Source organism: Myxine glutinosa, chromosome 1 (genome assembly GCF_964187855.1).
Source record: "Myxine glutinosa chromosome 1, kmMyxGlut1.1, whole genome shotgun sequence".
NCBI classification, from domain to species: domain Eukaryota; kingdom Metazoa; phylum Chordata; class Myxini; order Myxiniformes; family Myxinidae; genus Myxine; species Myxine glutinosa.
The window spans coordinates 327804817-327825167 of record NC_136261.1 but is presented as its reverse complement, the minus strand read 5'-3'; the positions used below and the strand labels follow the sequence as shown (position 1 = coordinate 327825167).

Genomic DNA, 20351 nt, shown 5'->3' with positions numbered 1-20351 from the left:
TGCCGAGTCTGATCCACCTTCTCCATTCAGCATGTCTCCGAGGTAGCAAAATGTTTTCACGCCTTCCAGCTTCACGCCGTCTCCAAGATCCAACTCAACATTTCCTCCATCTGCAGCTCCCTCTGTGCACACCTTACATTTGAATGTAGCTGCCACACTGGTTAATGACCCTCTCAGACCACTACATTTTTGATGAACCCACTCAGCGCACATTGTACATTGAATGGACTTCACTCCGACACCCTTCCTGCACACAGGACAGGGCCACTTCCCAGTTCTTTCCACCTCACCACATGCTTTACCACTTGCCATCACCTTCGTCTTTCTGATATTCACCTTCAGACCTTTTTGTCTCCATACATTCCTTCCACTTGTTCATCTTTTCCTTCAGTCCATCCATACTTTCCGCAATCAACACCAGATCATCTGCATACAACAACTCCCACGGTAAACCCTCCTTTACGTTCTGAGCCAGCACCTCCATCACAGCTACAAATAGTAGTGGACTTAGTACCGACCCCTGATGCACTCCCACCTTCACCTCAAACTCACCACTGTTCCCGTCCTTCGTCCTTACAGCTGTGCGCGCTCTTTTGTACATTGCCATCACTACTCTGATCAACCATTCCTGCACTCCTAACTTCCTCATTACCCATGTCAATACTTTGCGTGGAACCTTATCGAATGCTTTCTCCAGATCAACAAACCCAAGAAACAACTTCTTCCTCTTCTCCATGTACTTCTCCTGCAACTGCCTCACAATAAAAAGCGCGTCTGTCGTACCTCTTCCTGGCATAAATCCAAACTGCATTTCGTCGATCTTCACTTTCTTCCTTATCCTCCTCTCCAACACCCTTTCCAATACCTTCATTCCATGCTCCAATAACTTTATCGCTAGGTACGAGCCACAATCTAGAGGGTCACCTTTCCCCTTGTATGGAGGGACGAGGGTACTCAGTTCCCAATCCACTGGAATGCGGCCTTCTTTCACCGCCAGATTACAGATCTCTGTCATTCTCTTCACACCCCAACTTCCTGCTGCCTTCAACATATCTCCCACAACTCCCGCCGGCCCTCCAGCTTTTCTACTCTTCATTGCTTTTATCGCTTCCTCAACTTCCTTCTCAGTTATCTTCTCTGCCGGTCCTAAAACTGGGTTACTCTCCATGTTGCCATCCCATTCATTCTCTGTATTCAACAGCATTTCCATACATCCTTTCCATCTTCCTTTAATTCCATCTGGGTCCACAACGATTTGTCCCACTTCATCCTTCAAGCAACTCACCCCCATCACATCACACCTCTCTTTCGCTATCTGCTTTGCAATCCTGAATACTGCTCTCTGACACTCTTCCGAATCCAAACATTCTCCGAACATTTTCCTACATGCCTCCTGCGCCTTTGCTACCTCTTTCTTTGTAGTCTTCTTGGCTGCCTTATAACCTTCATGCTCTGCTTTTTCTGCTCCCGTACCCTTCGCCTTCTGCCACTCCTTGAACCTCTTCCTCTTCTCGTCAATCCTCTTTCCAACTTCATCATCCCACCACCATGTTTCCGAGTGCCTCGGTGGTCCTTTAGTCCATCCACATACCTCACCAACGGCTCCCAACAGACTAGCTTTCATTGACATCCAACCTCTTTCAAGCTCAACCACATCATCCTCTACCCTACTCAGCCTCTCTTTTAATGCCTCCCTTACTGTCACCTCTTTCAACCTCCACACCTTCATTCTCGGTTGGTACTTCACCCGCCGAGCTCTCCTCGCACCTTTCACCCTTATGTCGCAGACAACCAAGTGGTGCTGTGAAACAGCCTCCTTCCCCGGGATCACCTTTGTGTCCCGGAGGTGCCCCCTATCTCGCCTACGCACCATCAGGTAGTCAACGGTTGTCGTCGACCCACCTGACATGTATGTAACAAGCTTATTATGCTCTTTCTGGAACTGAGTATAACAAATCAGCTCCATCAGCAAACTCCAAAATCCTTTCACCTTCTCCATTTCTCACACCATATCCGTAACCCCCATGAACTCCCTCAAAACCATCCATACTCCTTCCCACATGTCCATTTAGGTCTCCTCCTACCACAACAACTTCCTCATCTTTCACGTTTTCCATCAGCTTCTCTATTGCACACCAGAACTTGTCCTTCTCTTCATCGGTCCGACCAACCTGCGGAGCATATCCCGAGATGACGTTCACCAAGAGCTTTCCAATCATCATTTTCACCATCATCAACCTATCACTCACTCTAGTCACACTCACCACACTGTCTACAAACTCCTCAGAAAACAGGACACCAACACCATTCATGCCCTCCAGGCAGCCTTGCCACACAAACTTGTATTTCTGTCCCTGCCTACCCTTCACCATTCTCACACCACTTCCCTTCCATCTCGTCTCTTGCACACAACATATGTCCACTCTTCTTCTGACCAATACTTCCACCACTTCTCCTGATCTCCCTGTCATTGTCCCTGCATTCCATGTCCCAAACCTCAGAAACCGATCTCCACTTTGGGCTGTACCCTGCCCATATGTAGTTGTAATTGTCATGGTTCTCTTTTTGAGGCAATGTTTTTTTGGCCAGCCGTAGCCAGAGGTAAAAAGTATACTGATGGGTACTTTTAACGACGGAGTAAATCATGTTATGAAAAGTGGTATATACTTTAAGAGAAGTTGAACCATTGATATTCTTTTGACATTTACTGACCCCCAATACCTATCTTACTCTTTCACTGGTGAGGTACCTGTGCTATGCACAGGTGGGGGCCCGGAATCTCCAAAAAAAGGTTTTGAGAAATTTTGTGAAAACTCCCACCACCTTAGGCCACCCACTGGGACCCCAAAAAGTTCCACAGAAAGTTTGGTGGGGCTGGCCCCAAAACTGAGGGAATAGATTGGGGATGGGCAAACAGACCAACAGACAGACACTTCTGCTTTATTATATCGAAGATGATGCTAACTTCCTTGCACAGCTGACATCTTCTCCACCACAAGCTAATTCATTCCTATCGCGAACTCCTTCCCTTGTTTTCTCACAACTCGGTGATAGTTCTGAGTCGTAATGACTTTGCAAGACAATGTAAAAATAAAAAATAAAAATACAGAGAATGAGGTATTGCTGTTATTACTTTTAAGATTGTTGTAAAAAAAAACAAAAAACTTTCTGGTAAACTTTTAAGATTGTTGTGATTAGGGAAAATTAAAAAAAGTTGCCAAATGAAAAAGTTGGACTTGCTGCTTTCTGAATTTTGCTGTAATTCTCCATGCCTATACCCCTCCTCCCAGGCCGCCTGTACTTCTCCTCCCTCTGCTGCAAGCCACGGAGTACCACGAGCACACACTATTTCAGCACAGACGATGAGCTACTGTATGAGAAGTGAGTGTCTGTAGCTGTATCATCTCGGTGATTCTCAAGATGATGCATATTTGTTTGGAGTTGGCCCGAGTTGCAGCACTTTTTTGCCTTGAGAGGGTATGTTGATGAAGTCGTGCATCACATTGCCTGCCAGCTTTGTGGATAAGAGTCAAGTTTCTGCTTTGGTGATGACACCATGGATGCTTGCTTATTAAAAAGCGGTGTGATTAATTTGCTTGGCTTTGTCATTTGTGGTAACAAAAGCTGCTGTGTCGTAAATTGTCCTGCATTTCATTAGCATAATATTCTCATTAAAGTTGTTAATTCAGTCGTAAATCTGTTATGTTGTTTGTATACAAACTCTCACCCTGTGAAAGAACATGGCAGCAAACGAAAGAAGAGGAACATGATGACTTTTTGTTGGTGTGGGAACAACCAAAAAATAAGTATGTGGCTGAACATGCAGGGAAGAAAGCCAGGTTGAAGGACAGATAATAATCTGGAAGAAGAGGCATGGGTGTGATAAGGGTTAATGGAGGTAGAACGAGTAGAGATATAAGATGACATATATGTTATTGAGATATGCAGTATACTGCTATTTTGAAACTTTTGAGGAAAGAGAGGGATTGTCCTGACTTGGGGTGGTGGTGATTTGACAGTGCAATAAAAAGGGAATATATAGTGAATTGGCTCAGTGTTTATTGTATCAACCAGCCATGGGATTGCAATTGAGGCCTCCTGAAATTCAATAGGATTGTAATGAAGACCTGAAATTCCATGGGACTGACCCAATGTCTGACTTTCCTTCCCTTCAATCCTCATTCATCCCACAACCTGCTAGCCATCTTTCTCCTCCATCCAACCTTATCTAGATTCTCAATAAGGCACTTTCAAAATGATGTAATTCACCCCTGATTGCTCGGCACGCATGCAAAGGATCCCATAGTAACGAAGTAAATCGGGGTGGCCTGGACATATTTCATGCCTGCCAGAAAAGGATTGCAGAAATAAATGACAAAAAAAAAAAACCTTTTAAAGAAACCGAAAATACTTGTAAGCCTAACCGTGAGAAAGTGGTGTGCCTCTGCAAAATTAAACAGTTGGAGAACTTCCTGATCAACTTATCCAAAAAGTTGATGTATTGCAGCCCGTATTGCAAAAACTCCCAACGATGTTGGCCCATGAAAGGCCGAAGGTTCGTAGACGGATGTGTTCTCACCAAACCTTTGTGCTTCTTAACACTGATGAGAAGGTCATATCTGGGGCTTGTCATTGCACAGGGTAAATTTTTTAAAATGATGACATTTACTATTAATCACGTTTGGGATCTTCCTCAACCTTCTGCCTCACTCTTCCCCCTCCTCAAATAACACCTCACTGCGCCTCACCCAAACACCATCAAACCTTTTGTCCGCCCCATTCTTCCCTTTCTCCAAGCTATTCTGTAATCTCTGACACACCTGCAACAGCTCTCCCTACCTCTTCCTCCTCTTCCACATCCTGCCCTACCGCTCCCCCCCCCTGTTCTGTATCCGATGCTCCCCCTTCCTCTTCCTTAACAGTATGGACCTCAAACATCCGGGGCCTTCGCTCAAACTTAACTGATCTCTCCATACAGGTTGCTTCTGACAAACCAGACGTGATCTGCTTAACAGAAACCTTCCTCCTTCATGATGTCTCTGATTCCTTGGTATCTCTCCCAGGTTACTCCCTCCTCCGGTATGATAGACCTGAGCCTCGTCCTGGAGGTGGGGTTGCTATCTTTATAAAAAAACTCTCTTCCTCACTCGCCCTGCACTGCCCTCTCTCCACCTCACCCCCAGGAATACCTTTGGCTACGGCTTCCCCTTCGCTCCCACCTTTTGTTCATATGCGTGTTGTACCGTCCACCAAACAGTGATGACTCCATCTACATCTCGCTGTCTGATAATATGGACCAACTTCTATCTACCCATCCCAACTCTCTCTTCCTCATATGTGGTGATTTCAACTGTCACCATGCCAGTTGGCTGGGGGTGGGTACCTCTCTCACCAGCCATGGCTCTTCAGCAAAGGACTTCTGTGACTCACTGGGACTGACACAATCTGTCAATTTCCCAACCCGGATCTCAGTCAACGGAGAATCTTCTCTTCTGGACTTGGTTATGACTAACTTCCCTGAAAATGTCTGCTGCTCTTCTTCTGCTCCAATCGGCTCTTCTGATCATGTGCTTGTTAAAGTGGACATCTCTCTGACCATTTTCAGAGAGCCTCCCCAGCGTCGACGAGTCTGGCATTTCACTCAGGCCAACTGGCACGGTCTTCAAGCAGCCATCAATCATCTGGACTGGTCTCCCATCTCTACTGCCTCTGACATCAACTCATCCTGGGAATTCTTCCAAAGTAAATTGCTCTCTCTCATGCACAGATTTATCCCTTCTCGTCTTCAGTTGTCATACCCTTCCTCCCGTCCATGGTACATGGAATATTGTGGTGAGGCAATTGCCCAGAAACAACTTGCTTTCGTCTCCTGGAAAGCAAATCCAACGGAAGGAAATCTCATTTCCTTTCACAAAGCCCGAAACAAGTGTGTGTCCACCCTCAGGAGAGCCAGGAAACAATATCTCCCCGTCCTCGGGACCGAACTCTCTTTTCTGTCTCCCTCTTCCAAATCCTGGTGGCGTCTGGTAAAATCTGTTTCTGGTGTTTGTTCCCCCTCCATCCCCTCCCTCACCTTAAATGGCCACACGGCTGACTCCGCACGTGAAAAAGCTGAATGCCTCAACTCTGTGTTTGCCTCTAAATCTTGTGTCCCAAACCCATCCCTCTCTGTACCCACCGTACCCAGTCGTACCCAGCTGCTCCTGGACTCTGTGTCCTTTCCTCCTGACAAGGTGGAAAAGTTTCTGTCAACCCTCGACTCTGATTCTGCAACTGGACCTGACGGCATCAGCCCACGGGTCCTAAAATCATGTTCTTCCGCTCTTTCACTCCCTCTCTCTGTTCTCTTCACCCTCTCTTTTGCTCAATGTCATCTTCCATCTGCTTGGAAATCTGCCAACATCACCGCTTTGCACAAAAAAGGTGCAAAAACAGATCCCAGCAACTACAGACCAATCAGCCTTCTCCCAATTATCAGAAAAGTCATGGAATCCATCATTGCTTCAGATATGAAATCTTTCCTCTTCTCCAATGGCTTGATCTCTGATCATCAATTTGGTTTCAGACCTGGACACTCCACTCTGGACATGCTGCTTCTGCTTTCTCAACAATGGATGGAGGTCCTCAATGCCAAACAGGAAATTAGAGCAGTCTCCCTTGACATATCACGTGCCTTCGATACGGTCTGGCACCCCGCTCTGCTCACCAAACTCTCCTCTTTTGGTATCCATGGAAATCTCCACGCATGGCTGGCGGACGTCCTCTCTAGTCGTAGTCAACGTGTGGCCCTGAATGGGTTTCTCTCATCTCCTCTTCCTGTTCAGGCTGGAGTTCCCCAAGGCAGTGTTCTGGGCCCTGTGCTTTTTCTGGTCTTCATCAATGATCTCTCTGACTCTCTTGAAAATCCTCTCTATCTCTTTGCTGACGACTCTACTCTCTGTCGCTCCATTCTTCATCCCTCAGATCGGCAGTCTGCAGCCTCCTCACTCTCTGCAGACCTTGACAAAATCACAGACTGGGCAAACAAGTGGAACATGTCTTTCAATCCTGACAAATCTCACACTCTTACGATGTCTCTCCGAAAAGACCGACTGGACAACCCTCCCATCCACTTTCTGAATAATCCTCTCCAAGAAGTTCTGTCACTCAAGCTTTTGGGTCTCACTATCTGCCATGATCTTTCCTGGAAAAACCACATTTCAAATCTGGCCTCCAAAGCCAGTCGCCGACTGGGCATCCTCCGTCGTGCGAAGTCCTTCCTTGGCACACCTGAACTCCTCACCACATACAAGGCTTTCATCCGCAGCTCAATGGAATACTGCTCTCCCCTCTGGGCTGGTGCTCCTGCCTCACACCTCGCTCGTCTTCACGCTGTTGAAAGCAAAGCATTCAGAATCATTGGAATCTCCCGCGATGAAGCTAACTCCAAGGGCCTCTCACTCACTCACCGCAGGCAGGTTGGTGGTCTTTCCGTCTTCTACCGACTCCTCTCTGGCCTTGCCCCCCCCAGCTCTCTCTGGGCTCTGTCCCGCAAATATTCCTACAGGTCGCACAAGATCTGCCTGCAACCCTCTTATGGTCAAACTGCCAAAATCAAGACTCTCTGCTCACCTTCACTCCTTCATTCCTCTTTTCTCCCGCCTCTGGAACAAACTCCCTCACTCTCTTCAATCCCACTCCACCCTCCAGGTCTTTAAAACAGCTGTTCACCACCATCTCTTATCTTCCCCCATCCAAAACCTTGATCTTTTCTACCCCCGCTAATTTCACCCCAATTCCACTTTTTTAAAATACCAACTTCTGTCCTGGAAGTCCTTGGTGTCCTTGTGTTTTATATGTCTCCCTCCTCCCCCCCCCCCCTTCCCATGCCTCGTCCCCCCAAGCCCTCTCCCTTCCACACATCTCCCTGCTCTCAAATGTTGTGTTTGTGTGCTTCCCCTTCTCTCCCCATCTTGTTTTCCGCTCCCTCTTTTTATATATTTTGTTTGTCTGGTTGATTTGTTTGTGAAGTAAACGTTAGCTCTTTCACGAGCCTCGATTCAGTCTACAAAAAAAAAAAAAAAATCCTTTATAGCCACATCACTTGGTCACTGTCATGTCCAAATATCAGCTTCCTCGCTCAAAAGGTGCCTGAGATATTATTGCCCAGATGAGAAAGGAAATAAATCGGTACTTAATTAATCGATAATAATTAAGTTACTAATCAATTAATTGATTAATCAAAAAAACAAGAAATACCGTTTTTGCCAAAGCACTTGCTCACTATTGTGCCAACATTTCAGCTTCCTAGCTCAAAGGATAGCTGAGATATCACCCAGACAAACAAACAAACAAACAAACAAAAAAACAAAATAAAAACAACCGGAGTGAAAACTGAGTACTCCATTACAGCATGCATCAATCATTGCCCCTTCGGTGCCAGGCAATGACGTCATGCAGCACCTGGAGATAGAATTGGAAAGGAGCGGTGTACACTTCTTCATACAGGACAAATGAACAATTCTTCACAAGCACACATGCCATACGATGGCCTTACACTTTAATAACTGGCCTGTATAACATAAACACAATACCCTCACAGAGAAGCATAAATTGAACTGGCCAGTTCTGTGTCAACAGCATCTTTGACGTTTTTGTCGGCAAGGTGACACATTCTTTGAATGCATTTTTATTGGAGACTAAATTTGGTGCCACAGCTATGAACCAGAACTGAAGTCAGGTTCAGCAGAGTGCAAGTGGATGTCTTATCTACATCATGCAAGTCCAGCGTCAACACAGGAGCACCAAGGCGAATTTTTTTTTTTACCTCTTTGGAATTTTGAAAAATTTAGCAGTTCCACAGAGTATAATATTCAGTGAATGGTGGCTTCTTCCATATCATTTTGGGTAATTGTATGCCACCTTAATTGTGCAAAAAGTATCTCGGTCTTCTGAACGATGACGGTACTCCACCAAATGTAAAACGCAATGCCTGTGACCTGGTGGAGTCCGAGGAGTGCAAAGTTTTGTGTTGCTAGATTCAAATCCATTGTTACCAAAATTGGAAAAAGATGGACTCGAGAAAGATGTATTATTTTCTTCTGAAGAGGTTAACACAGCCAGGTTATGTTAAGGACACTTCAGAAGGAAGACTTATTTGCTGATGTCAAAAGATTTGTCGACTAGTGGATGAAGTACATTGAAGAAGATGGATATTATTTCAATTAATGTGAAATAAATTGTAAACATGCTTTGCTTATTGTGTAGGTGGGGTGATAGAACATGTAGGAAGACTATTGTGCCATGAATTACATTATCTCCATCTCTATATCTTAATACTGAGGGCAGGATGAGATGGGTAGTTGAGACCTGAAAAAGACAAGTCAAGGGAGAGATGACCACTAGAAGCCAAAGCTGTCTGAAGAACCGCTGTGGTAACAACAACCCATATACAATAGTGAGGGAGCCCTGAGGGCATCCACAGTTAATAATGAAAAGTACCACAGTGTTGTACCACAACTGACTTAGGCGTTCATGAGGGGTTTGTTAATTATTCATCAGTTACAGTGCATTCAGAAAGTATTGAAGCGGTGTATGGTTGTTTCATGGTTGACTCAAAAAATATAGAATAAACCAGTGTGTCGATGCAATCTCTTCACTTCCATGGTGACAGACAGCATAGCGACTTAGAGTATTTCAAAAAAAATTAATACTTACATTATTTGCTATCTGGTATATCCACCCAGGTCATACTATCCTCTTCAACTAAAGTATCAAACTGGCCCGGCTACGCCAATGTTAGACTTTTGGTTTTGTTTAAAAGAGATGGGGCCAAAAATTATATATAGCACGATATTTAAAAAAAATTGTGGACTAGTCATGACTAAACTAGGTGGATTCGTTGGTTCGGCGAAAAGAACAAGCCCATTATATTTGCTTCAGGTCCGAATCCAGATCTTGCCTATCGGTGATATACAAAATGTAAACTACTCAGCCTAGCAGAGGTATGCGCTCATGCGCTCTACCAAGTGCCTTTCTAGTTGTTGTTGTTGTTGTTGTTGTTGTTGTTGTTGTTGTTGTTGTTGTTGTTGTTGTTGTTGTATGACAGCAGGAACACACACACACTGCTCCTTTTAGTAATAGAAGATGGATGGTGTTGGGCATGGGCAACAACAATATAAATAGTGACGACATCATGTAATGGGTAAATCTGGAAATGTGTGACACACAAGAAGGAACTTGGATGAAGGCAGGGAGAGTGGAGGAGGGTTGTGGTCTCTGTGGTGTAGGGCAGTCAGAAAACCCGAGGTATCAATAGGAAAAGCTGATATGATATTAGCATGTTTAATTTTCGGAGGGCAGTTTTATTTATTTATATTTATATTAGAATACAAACCATATAGTACGGCAGATAGGTGAAATATTTGGGAGAACTGTGACTTTGATGATACAAGCACGAGATTTGGCACACAGTTAAGAGTGTGCCCTAAGGAAGATATTTGGCTATATGGCCGTTGCAGATTTGTCCTGTGACAACAATGGTGGCCATTTTTCAAAAAAGGACCAATCTGCGATGGCCTAATAGCCAAATATCTTTCTTAGGACATACTCGGACTGTGTGCCAAATGCCATGCTTGTATCATCAAAGGCACAATTCCTGCACCTATCTGCCATACTAATAGGCTCATGGAACAGCGAAGCAATGGCTAAAAGGCAATGTGCTGACAGTGAGGTAACGTGGACACAACAAGAAGGGAATGAATGACTGAATGAACAGTAAAAGAGGGAGGGGGGAGAACGAGAAAACCGTGAGAGTAACCTAAAAGTAAGATGGTTGTCTTAATGGGAGAAAAGATCACTTATTGGGAGGGGGATGACTTGGGATGGTGTTGTACTAACTGCTTGAAACAACGGAAGGAAGTGTGGGATTGAATCACTTCTATAAGGTAGTTCCACAAACAGGACAAAAGCACAGATGTGGGTGGGAAAGAAGATTCCATTTTGGAAGTTTACCGAGGGTATGGTTATTGGAAGAACGCACACATCCTGAATGAGTTGAGAGAGAGAGAGAGAGAGAGAGAGAGAGAGAGAGAGAAAGAAAGAGAAAGAAAGAAAGAAAGAAAGAAAGAGCAAGGAAAAAAAAAATAAGGAAAAAAAAAAAGAATGAATGAGAGAGCAGAGGCCATCAACCCTTCTGCAATGTGTAAGCAACAGTCCTCACCATCAAAAGAGGTTGTTTCGAGATCAAACGGGTCGTATTATTGGTAAAAACTAAGGTGTTATTAGAGGTTTAAAAAAAAGTAATTCAAAAGAGGAACTTAGTGAGGCTTCACCTAGATTATTGTGTTTTGGTTGCTTTATCCGAGTAATGACAGAGTTGTCATAGAGGTTGTTCACAAAATTGAACCATTTTCACTTAAAAAGCACGTAAGTTTTCATGTAAGACTGTTGTAACAAGATTGGGTGGCTCACAAAAAATGGCTGCCACAGTTTTCAAATACAACGAGTAAATACAGCAAAATAAAACCCAGCGAGTTGGCTGCTTCATTCATACACAATTCATGGTTTTGTTTTCCTACTAGGCAGCTCTCATGGTTGTTGCATGCAAGAGTGCCCAGTTTGTGACATCATGACTATGTTTCTCAAAGAAAATGGCAGCCAGAAAGGCTACCTGAGTGGTAGCAATCCTAAATTTTTAATATTATACCTGAAAGACTCAAAAGAGCCTTTCGCATAAACCTCCAACAGAAAAGATGCAAAAAATGATTGTGAGTTTCGAAATGATTGAAATAATAAGATAGGCACCAAGGTTCTTTAATTTTGGCAGCCTGTCTTGAAGTATCACCTTCATAAACGATTTTAGCTTGTTTGCTTGCTGTGAGATCATTGTATGCAGCAGGATGGCTTCTCTTTGCTCCCCGGTGTTTGTTCAGGCTTGTGTCCAGATTGAGGTACCGCAATTGTGTATGTGATCGAACAGATTGGTGATCAAGTCTCCAATATCTATTTGGGTCGGCCTGCGTTCGTGTTCCCATCCGAACTCCAGGCTCATAAAGCAGCAGGGAAACCAGGTTCAAATCCAACATACCAAATATGTTTTTGCGCATTTTCAACCAGTGTCCTTGTAATATATGTCGAAGTACACGATTGTCTTCTCATTGTCCTGCATCTGATTTATATACAGGTTCCACCATGAATCTTAGATTGTTGTATAATTTTTTTAATGCTTATACGACTTTACGAGATGGTGAAAACAAAAAGGAATGTGATGTTCCAGAAAATTTCATCCCAGTTCTTATTGAACTCTTATTTATTTATTTTCTTTTATTTTATTTAATACATCACGGATTAACCATGATTGTTATTGGGATTTTTTTGTTGACCTTCTTTAAAGAAGCACTTCCTTTGTGAATGCAATCCCTTTGTTTGGAGGTAAGAGGCCTTTGATAGTGATTTTGGTCATTGAATGGTGGTCACTGTTATTCTGATATTATTGTAAGATTGAGTTGTCGAATGGGTGTGATTGACAACTGTCTATTTCACAAGATGTGCATGGAATCCCAGGCAAAAATAGTGAAATAAACGGTCATCCCGGTGATTCATCAATGTGTGTTGCCCGTCACGTTAAACTGGGTGGACGTTAAAGACCCCACGGTGTCCTTTGTGAAGAGAAAGCGAGCTATCGCTTGTACCATGACTAAATTACACATTCCTGCTCTGACTTCCCTTGTTGGAGTGGGGACCCAACCAGGATAGTAACCTAGTCGTAGTAACTATTTTGGCAGCAACAACACTCTGTGTAGGGCATCGCACATGATTATAATGATTATGATTAATGATTGTAATCTGCAGACCCGCTCTAGCGGGGAAAATGGCCTTGAAACGATCATTCATTCATTCATTCATTGTAATCTGCAGAAAAACTAAAGTGTATTTCTTTCATGCTATACATGTTTTGAAAGCCTCCCGTGTGAATCATGTGCACGACTTGGTTCAATTTGAACACAACAACACAACAACAACATGCATTTTAAAGGCCATTTTCCCTGCTAGAGCGGGGGTTAGCCTTGCGGTCCCCATGACAATCTTCTCCATTTTGCCCTATTTTCTGCATCTCTCCTTGTTAACCCCCTTGCCCGCATTTCTTCTTCCACCATCTTTAGCCAAGTCTTTCTCGGTCTTCCCCGTCCTCTGCTTCCTTCTACATTCATTTCCATCACTCTTCTCAACCAGTCACTTTCATCCTTCCTCAACACATGACCAAACCATCTCAACCTGTTCCTCTTCACAGCATCAATCACAGGCTCTTCACATCAAATTGGTTCAATTTGAACATTGAATGCAAATGTTTGTTTATGGAAACTGTTACAGACAATTTTTACTCTGCGTTGTAACTTCATTTCTGTGAATTTAGGAATCTGAATAATGATTGTCAGATTCAGGAAAACAAAAGCATGTTGCAAAATTAAATCTCAATGATTGAACTTTAATTGTTTGTCTTGAAATTCATTTGAGTCGTTATTAGTTAATTGTGCATTATCATACATTGCCGTAATTATCATTGTAGTCGTAGTTTTGCAGCTGACTCATAATCATGAATTTTTTTTATAAGAAAGAAACTCCTTGGCTTACTTTGACATCATGTTGGTCCAGAATTTCACTTGATGTACTTAAAATATGATGAAAATTTGAATAGTTTTATTGGAGTAAAATCTTTTCAAAAATGTACCAGATTTATGAAAATGCAATTAAATTTAGTTTACATTTTCTTAGGGGGGGGGGGGGGCGTGCATTGACCCCTATAGCATGCGGGGTTTGTAAGACTGCATGAAAGATTTTCCTCTTTTGGAAAAAAATATTTGCTCATAACCCTGAATTAGGGGTTCAAACTTTTTGTTGGGTCATTTTACCAATAAAGGTGTCTGCATTTTTATCCCGAAACATCGAAGATGAATGGACCTGTCTTTTTGCTGTAAGCACAAATTAGCAATGCAATTCAAGCTCTTTCCTCAGCTTAATCACAGTTAATTATTTTGTTACAGGTTTTGATTCACTTTTTTTGGAAGAATCACTGGAGGATTTATTGACAAGCCTGTGATTGTCACTGTTATAATACATGTTATGATGTTTTTCACAGTGTAACTTTTCTATCTTGTTGTTTTTGCTGTCCTTTTCATTCCCCCTTCACTCTTTCCCCCTGCCCCTCCTCACTCCCAATATTTTCCCCTCTCCCTTGCTTATTCAAACAGCTTCTATGCAGACTTTGGACCACTGAACTTGGCAATGCTTTACAAGTTTTGTTGCAAGCTTAACAAGAAGCTCAAGGTGCGTTTGACTTTGATCAATCATGGTCAATTTCCCTGAGATGTTTTGTGTTCGAGTACGCAGTTTTCTTATCACTTTAGCCTTGAGCGTTTTGAGTATAGGCCAAACGACATGGCTTTTATGTTTTTTTTTAAATGAGTTGCAAAAAATATAATTGGCTGATGTTACAATTGGTAAATATAATTGGCAGCCAATTATTTAAAATATATAAGTACATTTTTTTTTGTTTGTTTTAATGGCCCATCGACACTTGAGGTTCAGAAATCAAAATAAAAACAATGTTGAAAATTGCTTGTTTTGTTTTTGCTATGAAGGTCCAACAGTACAATTCTAAGCATTTTGTTTCAGTTTTAGCTCTTCAAATCCATTAAAATGGTTATTGTTATTCTGTCCTAAGACGATGCCAACAAATAACCAGAGGGTTCATAGAACACCTTAACCCACCCAGTCGTGAGAAAAAGGACATCAGACTTTATTGGAACTTGAACATGGGCCCTTATTGGCAGAAGAAAAATAAGAATCTCAAAGTTGCTCTGCTCTGAGAGTGAGTGGCAAATTTGATTGGTTGAGACGGCATACAATTTTGCCAAAGAACTGCTAAACTGAAGGTTTTTGGAAGTGCAATCAAGGTGATTTGTGTTTTATAGTGTTCAAATATTCCATTCAATTGAATTATTACCTCCGCCACCGAAGGTATTTTAATTACAATTAAATTGTGTGTTTATATAACTAGCAACAGTACCCGCCCTATGGGCGTGGCTTCAATTGGGAAGCCTAAATGAAAAGGTAAAATATCAGAAATTGAAGGTTTTTTAATTTTAAACGATTCATATAAACATCCGTTGAATCATATCACACGCAAATCATCAAAATCTAAACAGTACATGGCTAAACAGTACATGGACGATCACGTACCACGTACGTCTCGCGTCTCGCTCGCTCTCATGTTGTCCCGATAATGATCCTTCTGCAGGTTCACCGACGGAAACCTTGTTACGACTTTTACTTCCTCTAAGTCTAGACAGTCAAGTTCGCTCATCTTTTCGGTGCACCGGCACGAGCTGAGAACGGCCCGTGCAGGGGCTGATCCGAGGATCTCATCAAACTGTCCGATCGGTAGTAGCGACGGGCGGTGTGTACAAAGGGCAGGGACGTGATCAACGCGAGCTGATGACTCGCGCTTACTGGGAATTCCTCGTTCGTGGGACACTGTCTCAAGCCCCAGTCCCCATCACGGATGGGGCTCAGCGGTTTACCCGAGCCTGACGGCGAAGGGCAAGGTACACGCTAGCCCATCCAGTTTAGCGCGCGTGCGGCCCCGGACATCAAAGGGCATTAAACGTTCATTGAACATTAAACGTTCATTAAACATTAAACGTTCATTAAACATGATCCTTTTGCATGTCTTTCAATCCTGACAAATCTCACACTCTTACTATGTCTCTCCGAAAAGATCGACTGGACAACCCTCCCATCTACTTTCTCAACAATCCTCTCCAAGAAGTTCTGTCGCTCAAGCTTTTGGGTCTCACTATCTGCCATGATCTTTCTTGGGAAAACCACATTTCCAAGCTGGCCTCCAAAGCCAGTCGCCGACTGGGCATCCTCCGTCGTGCGAAGTCCTTCCTCGGCACACCTGAGCTCCTCACCACATACAAGGCTTTCATCCGCAGCTCAATGGAATACTGTTCTCCCCTATGGGCCGGTGCTCCTGCCTCACACCTAGCTCGGCTTCACGCTGTTGAAACCAAAGCTTTCAGAATTATTGGAATCTCCCGCGATGAAGCTATCTCTGAGGGCCTTTCACTCACTCACCGCAGGCAGGTAGGTGGTCTTTCTGTCTTCTACCGACTCCTCTCCGGCCTTGCACCCCCAGCTCTCTCTGTGCTCTGTCCCCCAAATATTCCTACAGGTCGCACAAGATCTGCCAGCAACCCTCTGATGGTTAAACTGCCGAAATCTCGGCTCTCTGCTCACCTTCACTCTTTCATTCCTCTTTTCTCCCGCCTCTGGAACAAACTCCCTCACTCCCTTCAATCCCACTCCTCCCTCCAGGTCTTTAAAACAGCTGTTCACCACCATCTCTTATCTTCCCCCATCCAAAACCTTGATCTTTTCTACCCCCGCTAATTCACCCCAGATCCACCTTGTTTGAAATTACAACTTCTTTCCTGGAAGTCCTGGCAGTGTCCATATGTTTTATACCTCTCCCACCACCCCCTTCCCATGCCCCCCCCCCCCCAAAGCCCTCGCCCTCTCTCAGATCTCTCGATGTCTCCATGTCTCTCGGTCCCTGCTCTCAAATGTTGTGTTTGTGTCCTTCCCCCTCTCTCCCCATCTTGTCTACCGCTCCCGATGTTATATGTTTTATGTGTCGGTTTGTCTTTCTGTGTGATTAATGTTCGCTCTTTCACGAGCCTCGATCTTGTATACAAAAAAACCCCCAAAAAAACCAAAAAAAAAAAAACCATTAAACGTTCATTAAAGGATTACGAAACGAAAAACATTACGAAATTACGTTCACACCGTCACGTCAAACACTACCGTGAACACATGCATCGTCACAACATGGTCACAATGAGAACATCGTCACAATGAACGTTATGCGAACGCGAATGTCATGCGGGAGTCCAAACCTGAGAATGCTTGAGACCAAAGCTGAAATTGGGAAAACTAAATAGCCTATTTTACTCCTGGAGATCCCAGGATTACCCATCCAAAATATCTTTGCGATCGGTTCAGCAGTTTTTACGGTACCTTCGAACAGACAGACAGACATTTGGTGAATTATAGTAAGATAAGGTGCCTTTATTACCACCTCAGAGAGGTCCAGTTCCATAGTGAGTATGCAGGATGACAGTCACAGTACGAGTCTTGTGCCTCTAGGGAAGGCCATCTTATAAGCTCTTTAAAAATGGTACATGATGTTTGAACCTGTTTGAACAACAACAACATGCATTTTAAGGCCATTTTCCCTGCTAGAGCGGGGGTTAGCCTTGCGGTCCCCATGACAATCTTCTCCATTTTGCCCTATTTTCTGCATCTCTCCTTGTTAACCCCCTTGCCCGCATTTCTTCTTCCACCATCTTTAGCCAAGTCTTTCTCGGTCTTCCCCGTCCTCTACTTCCTTCTACATCAATTTCCATCACTCTTCTCAACCAGTCACTTTCATCCTTCCTCAACACATGACCAAACCATCTCAACCTGTTCCTCTTCACAGCATCAATCACAGGCAATATTCCCATCATCTTTCGCAATTCATAATTTGTCTTCCTCTCTCTCAACGATACTCCGCACATCCATCGAACCATTCGCATTTCCACCCTTTCCAGCCTTCGTTGCTGCTCTACGTTCATTACCCATGTCTCGCTCCCATAAATCATAACACTTCTCACACATGCAGCATACACCTTTCCCTTCAGCTTCAGCGACACTCTCCTCCTCATCAGCACGCCACTCAGTTCCCGAAACTTCTTCCATGCACATCTCACTCGAGCAACCGTTGCCGAGTCTGATCCACCTTCTCCATTCAGCATGTCTCCGAGGTAGCAAAATGTTTTCACACCTTCCAGCTTCACGCCGTCTCCAAGATCCAACTCAACATTTCCTCCATCTGCAGCTCCCTCTGTGCACACCTTACATTTGAATGTAGCTGCCACACTGGTAAATGACCCTCTCAGACCACTACATTTTTGATGAACCCACTCAGCACACATTGTACATTGAATGGAGTTCACTCCGACACCCTTCCTGCACACAGCACACGGCCACTTCCCAGTTCTTTCCACCTCACCACATGCTTTACCACTTGCCATCACCTTCGTCTTTCCGATATTCACCTTCAGACCTTTTGTCTCCATACATTCCTTCCACTTGTTCATCTTTTCTTGAACCTGTTTGAACGTACCCCATTTAGTTCAATCCTGCACTAATGTTGGCAGACGGGACTCCCAGTGCTACATCCATCCGAGGGATAGCAAACACTGATGAATTGGCCTGCCTATGAATCTGTAGAAGGTTAACTAACCTCCCTCCCCTCTCTCTCAAGTCCTCTTCTTGCTTAAGCCACTTTAGCCTTCATGAGGTATAATGGGGTAAACTAAAACTTTCCCCTCAAGTCCCCCTCTCGCTTATATACCTCCATGAGGCATAAGGGTAGTAAAGCTAGACTCAAGGTAAACTTAAATCTACAGTCTAGGTAACCCTCCCCGCCTCCCTCCCTCCCCAACCTCCCCCGCTCCACTTCCCCTCAGGACCCACTTCCACATGCAAGTCAAACTCTCTCCCCTCACCTCTTTCCCTCAAGCAGTGGCGTAGTTAGAGTTTGTGGAGCACTGGGCCAAATGTCAATTCTAGCGCTCCACAGGCACTGGCATAGCCAGGAATTTCTATTGGGAGGCATATGAAAGAGCTCAAAGCTTCCACAGCAGGCTCAGCAGCAGAGGTGAGCTCCCCTACTCTTTCAAAAGAACACCGTGGGATCTTTAACGTCTGCCAACTAATGCGGGCAGATGTGATGCCCCGTTCGTTTAACATACATCCGAGGGATGGCGCACACATTGATGAATCACCCTGCCTGTGAAACACCAAGATGACAGATTATAGCTGGTTCGGGATTCAAACCCAGGTGAGACAACTTGGAGGCAGCATCTGCTTACCTCGAGGCCATTCTGCCAGCCCAACACACTCACTGAGGCCTCTCACCACTTTACCCTTTTGTTCAGAGCAGTGTGTGAAATTGGGGCATGTAGTTACCAGCCATTTGGGCTGGTAACTTTTGAGAGTTACCAGCCCGAAGAAAAAGTTACCAGCCTGAAGAACTGAGATGAAAATAAGGACTCAAATTGGTGCATTTTAGGAGTGTTCAGGAATAAACTCCCTAAAAACCTAATAGCAACTATAGGTCTTCTCGAATAATTAAATAAAAAAACACTAGTGAATCATATTTTCATGACACCAAATACGTTTTATTGTCAGAAAAGTGAGGAAATTTTATTAAAAGTTTGTGCATAGATCGATCAACATGTGCAGGACAGTCACAGTTGATAACCTGATGGTGAGGTAAAGTAATACAAAGTTGAGAAAAAACGAGGTCTAGTAGTCGGTCTATGATCTATCACATTTCTTGTTAGTTTTACATATCTTCCACGGCAGCCTGTAAGTCCTCAATGTCATCCAGAACCACGTCTTTGCAGTCAGTGTCAAGGCCGGACTCATAATCCGACTGTTTGTCAGCTGCTGATATTGGCTCCGGCAGACCATCTCCCTCAGGTTCACCACCTGCAACAGCAGCAGCATCTATCTCCGTGACCTGATCCCGCACCAGCTTTCTGCACCTTTTTCGCATCTAACACACCAAACATACTCTGACATGGTGTGCACTACATCTTCTTGCGTGACTTGTCATAGCGTACCCAAGGGAACTGGGTAACCCATGCTGGGATCCACTTCCGTTCTCTCTTTTGCTCATATTTCTGTTTTGTTTCTTGCCTTTGAGCGGCTGTTGTTTCCAATTGTCGTTTCTTTTCTGCCGGATCGTCAACTTCCGGTATAAATCGCCACATTGTTGCAGAGACTGATCAGGGTTTCCCGACTTCGACAGTGAAGAAGAAGAAGAAGAAGCAGATACATACACAATTTCCGGTCATATCAAACTGCGAAACAGACCTCGTGCGTGAAACGGAATGGCGTGTCATGAAATGTAACCTGTATGCTGTCATACCACCAAGGAAAGCATTTTGAAATCTTCTTATTGGTGGGAACTATATGAATATAGTATACTACATCTATAGTCATTCATAAATCTCCCGCATACGGCATATTAGTTCCGTTTCGTATATTAGTTAATTTAGCTCCGTTCCGTTTGACCAACGGAGTTCGTTTCGTACTATACAGCGAACCGTATATAAGGCGTATCCTCATTGGCTCTCGCACGAATGGCACATCCAATCAAATACCACGAAAGAAAATATAAATGGCGTCGAATGTCAGACCCCGGATATAAGCAAAAACAATTTGCAAACGCAGAAAAAAGTATTAATTTGAGG

The 20351-nt window shown here is 43.9% G+C and overlaps 1 protein-coding gene across 3 annotated transcripts in view; it reads left to right on the top strand.

The window, feature by feature from the left end:
• The window catches only part of CDC14A (cell division cycle 14A), a 197164-nt gene that overhangs the window by 8200 nt on the left and 168613 nt on the right, over nucleotides 1-20351 (top strand). For all 3 annotated transcript variants that reach the window (XR_013621783.1, XM_078769756.1, XM_078769754.1), the window contains exons 2-3: nucleotides 3291-3381; nucleotides 14229-14304. Coding sequence is in view for 2 of the 3 variants with exons in the window: in XM_078769756.1 (XP_078625882.1) it covers nucleotides 3291-3381; nucleotides 14229-14304 (167 nt within the window). In the remaining variant the exon portion in view is untranslated. The remainder of the gene's footprint in view (nucleotides 1-3290; nucleotides 3382-14228; nucleotides 14305-20351) is intronic.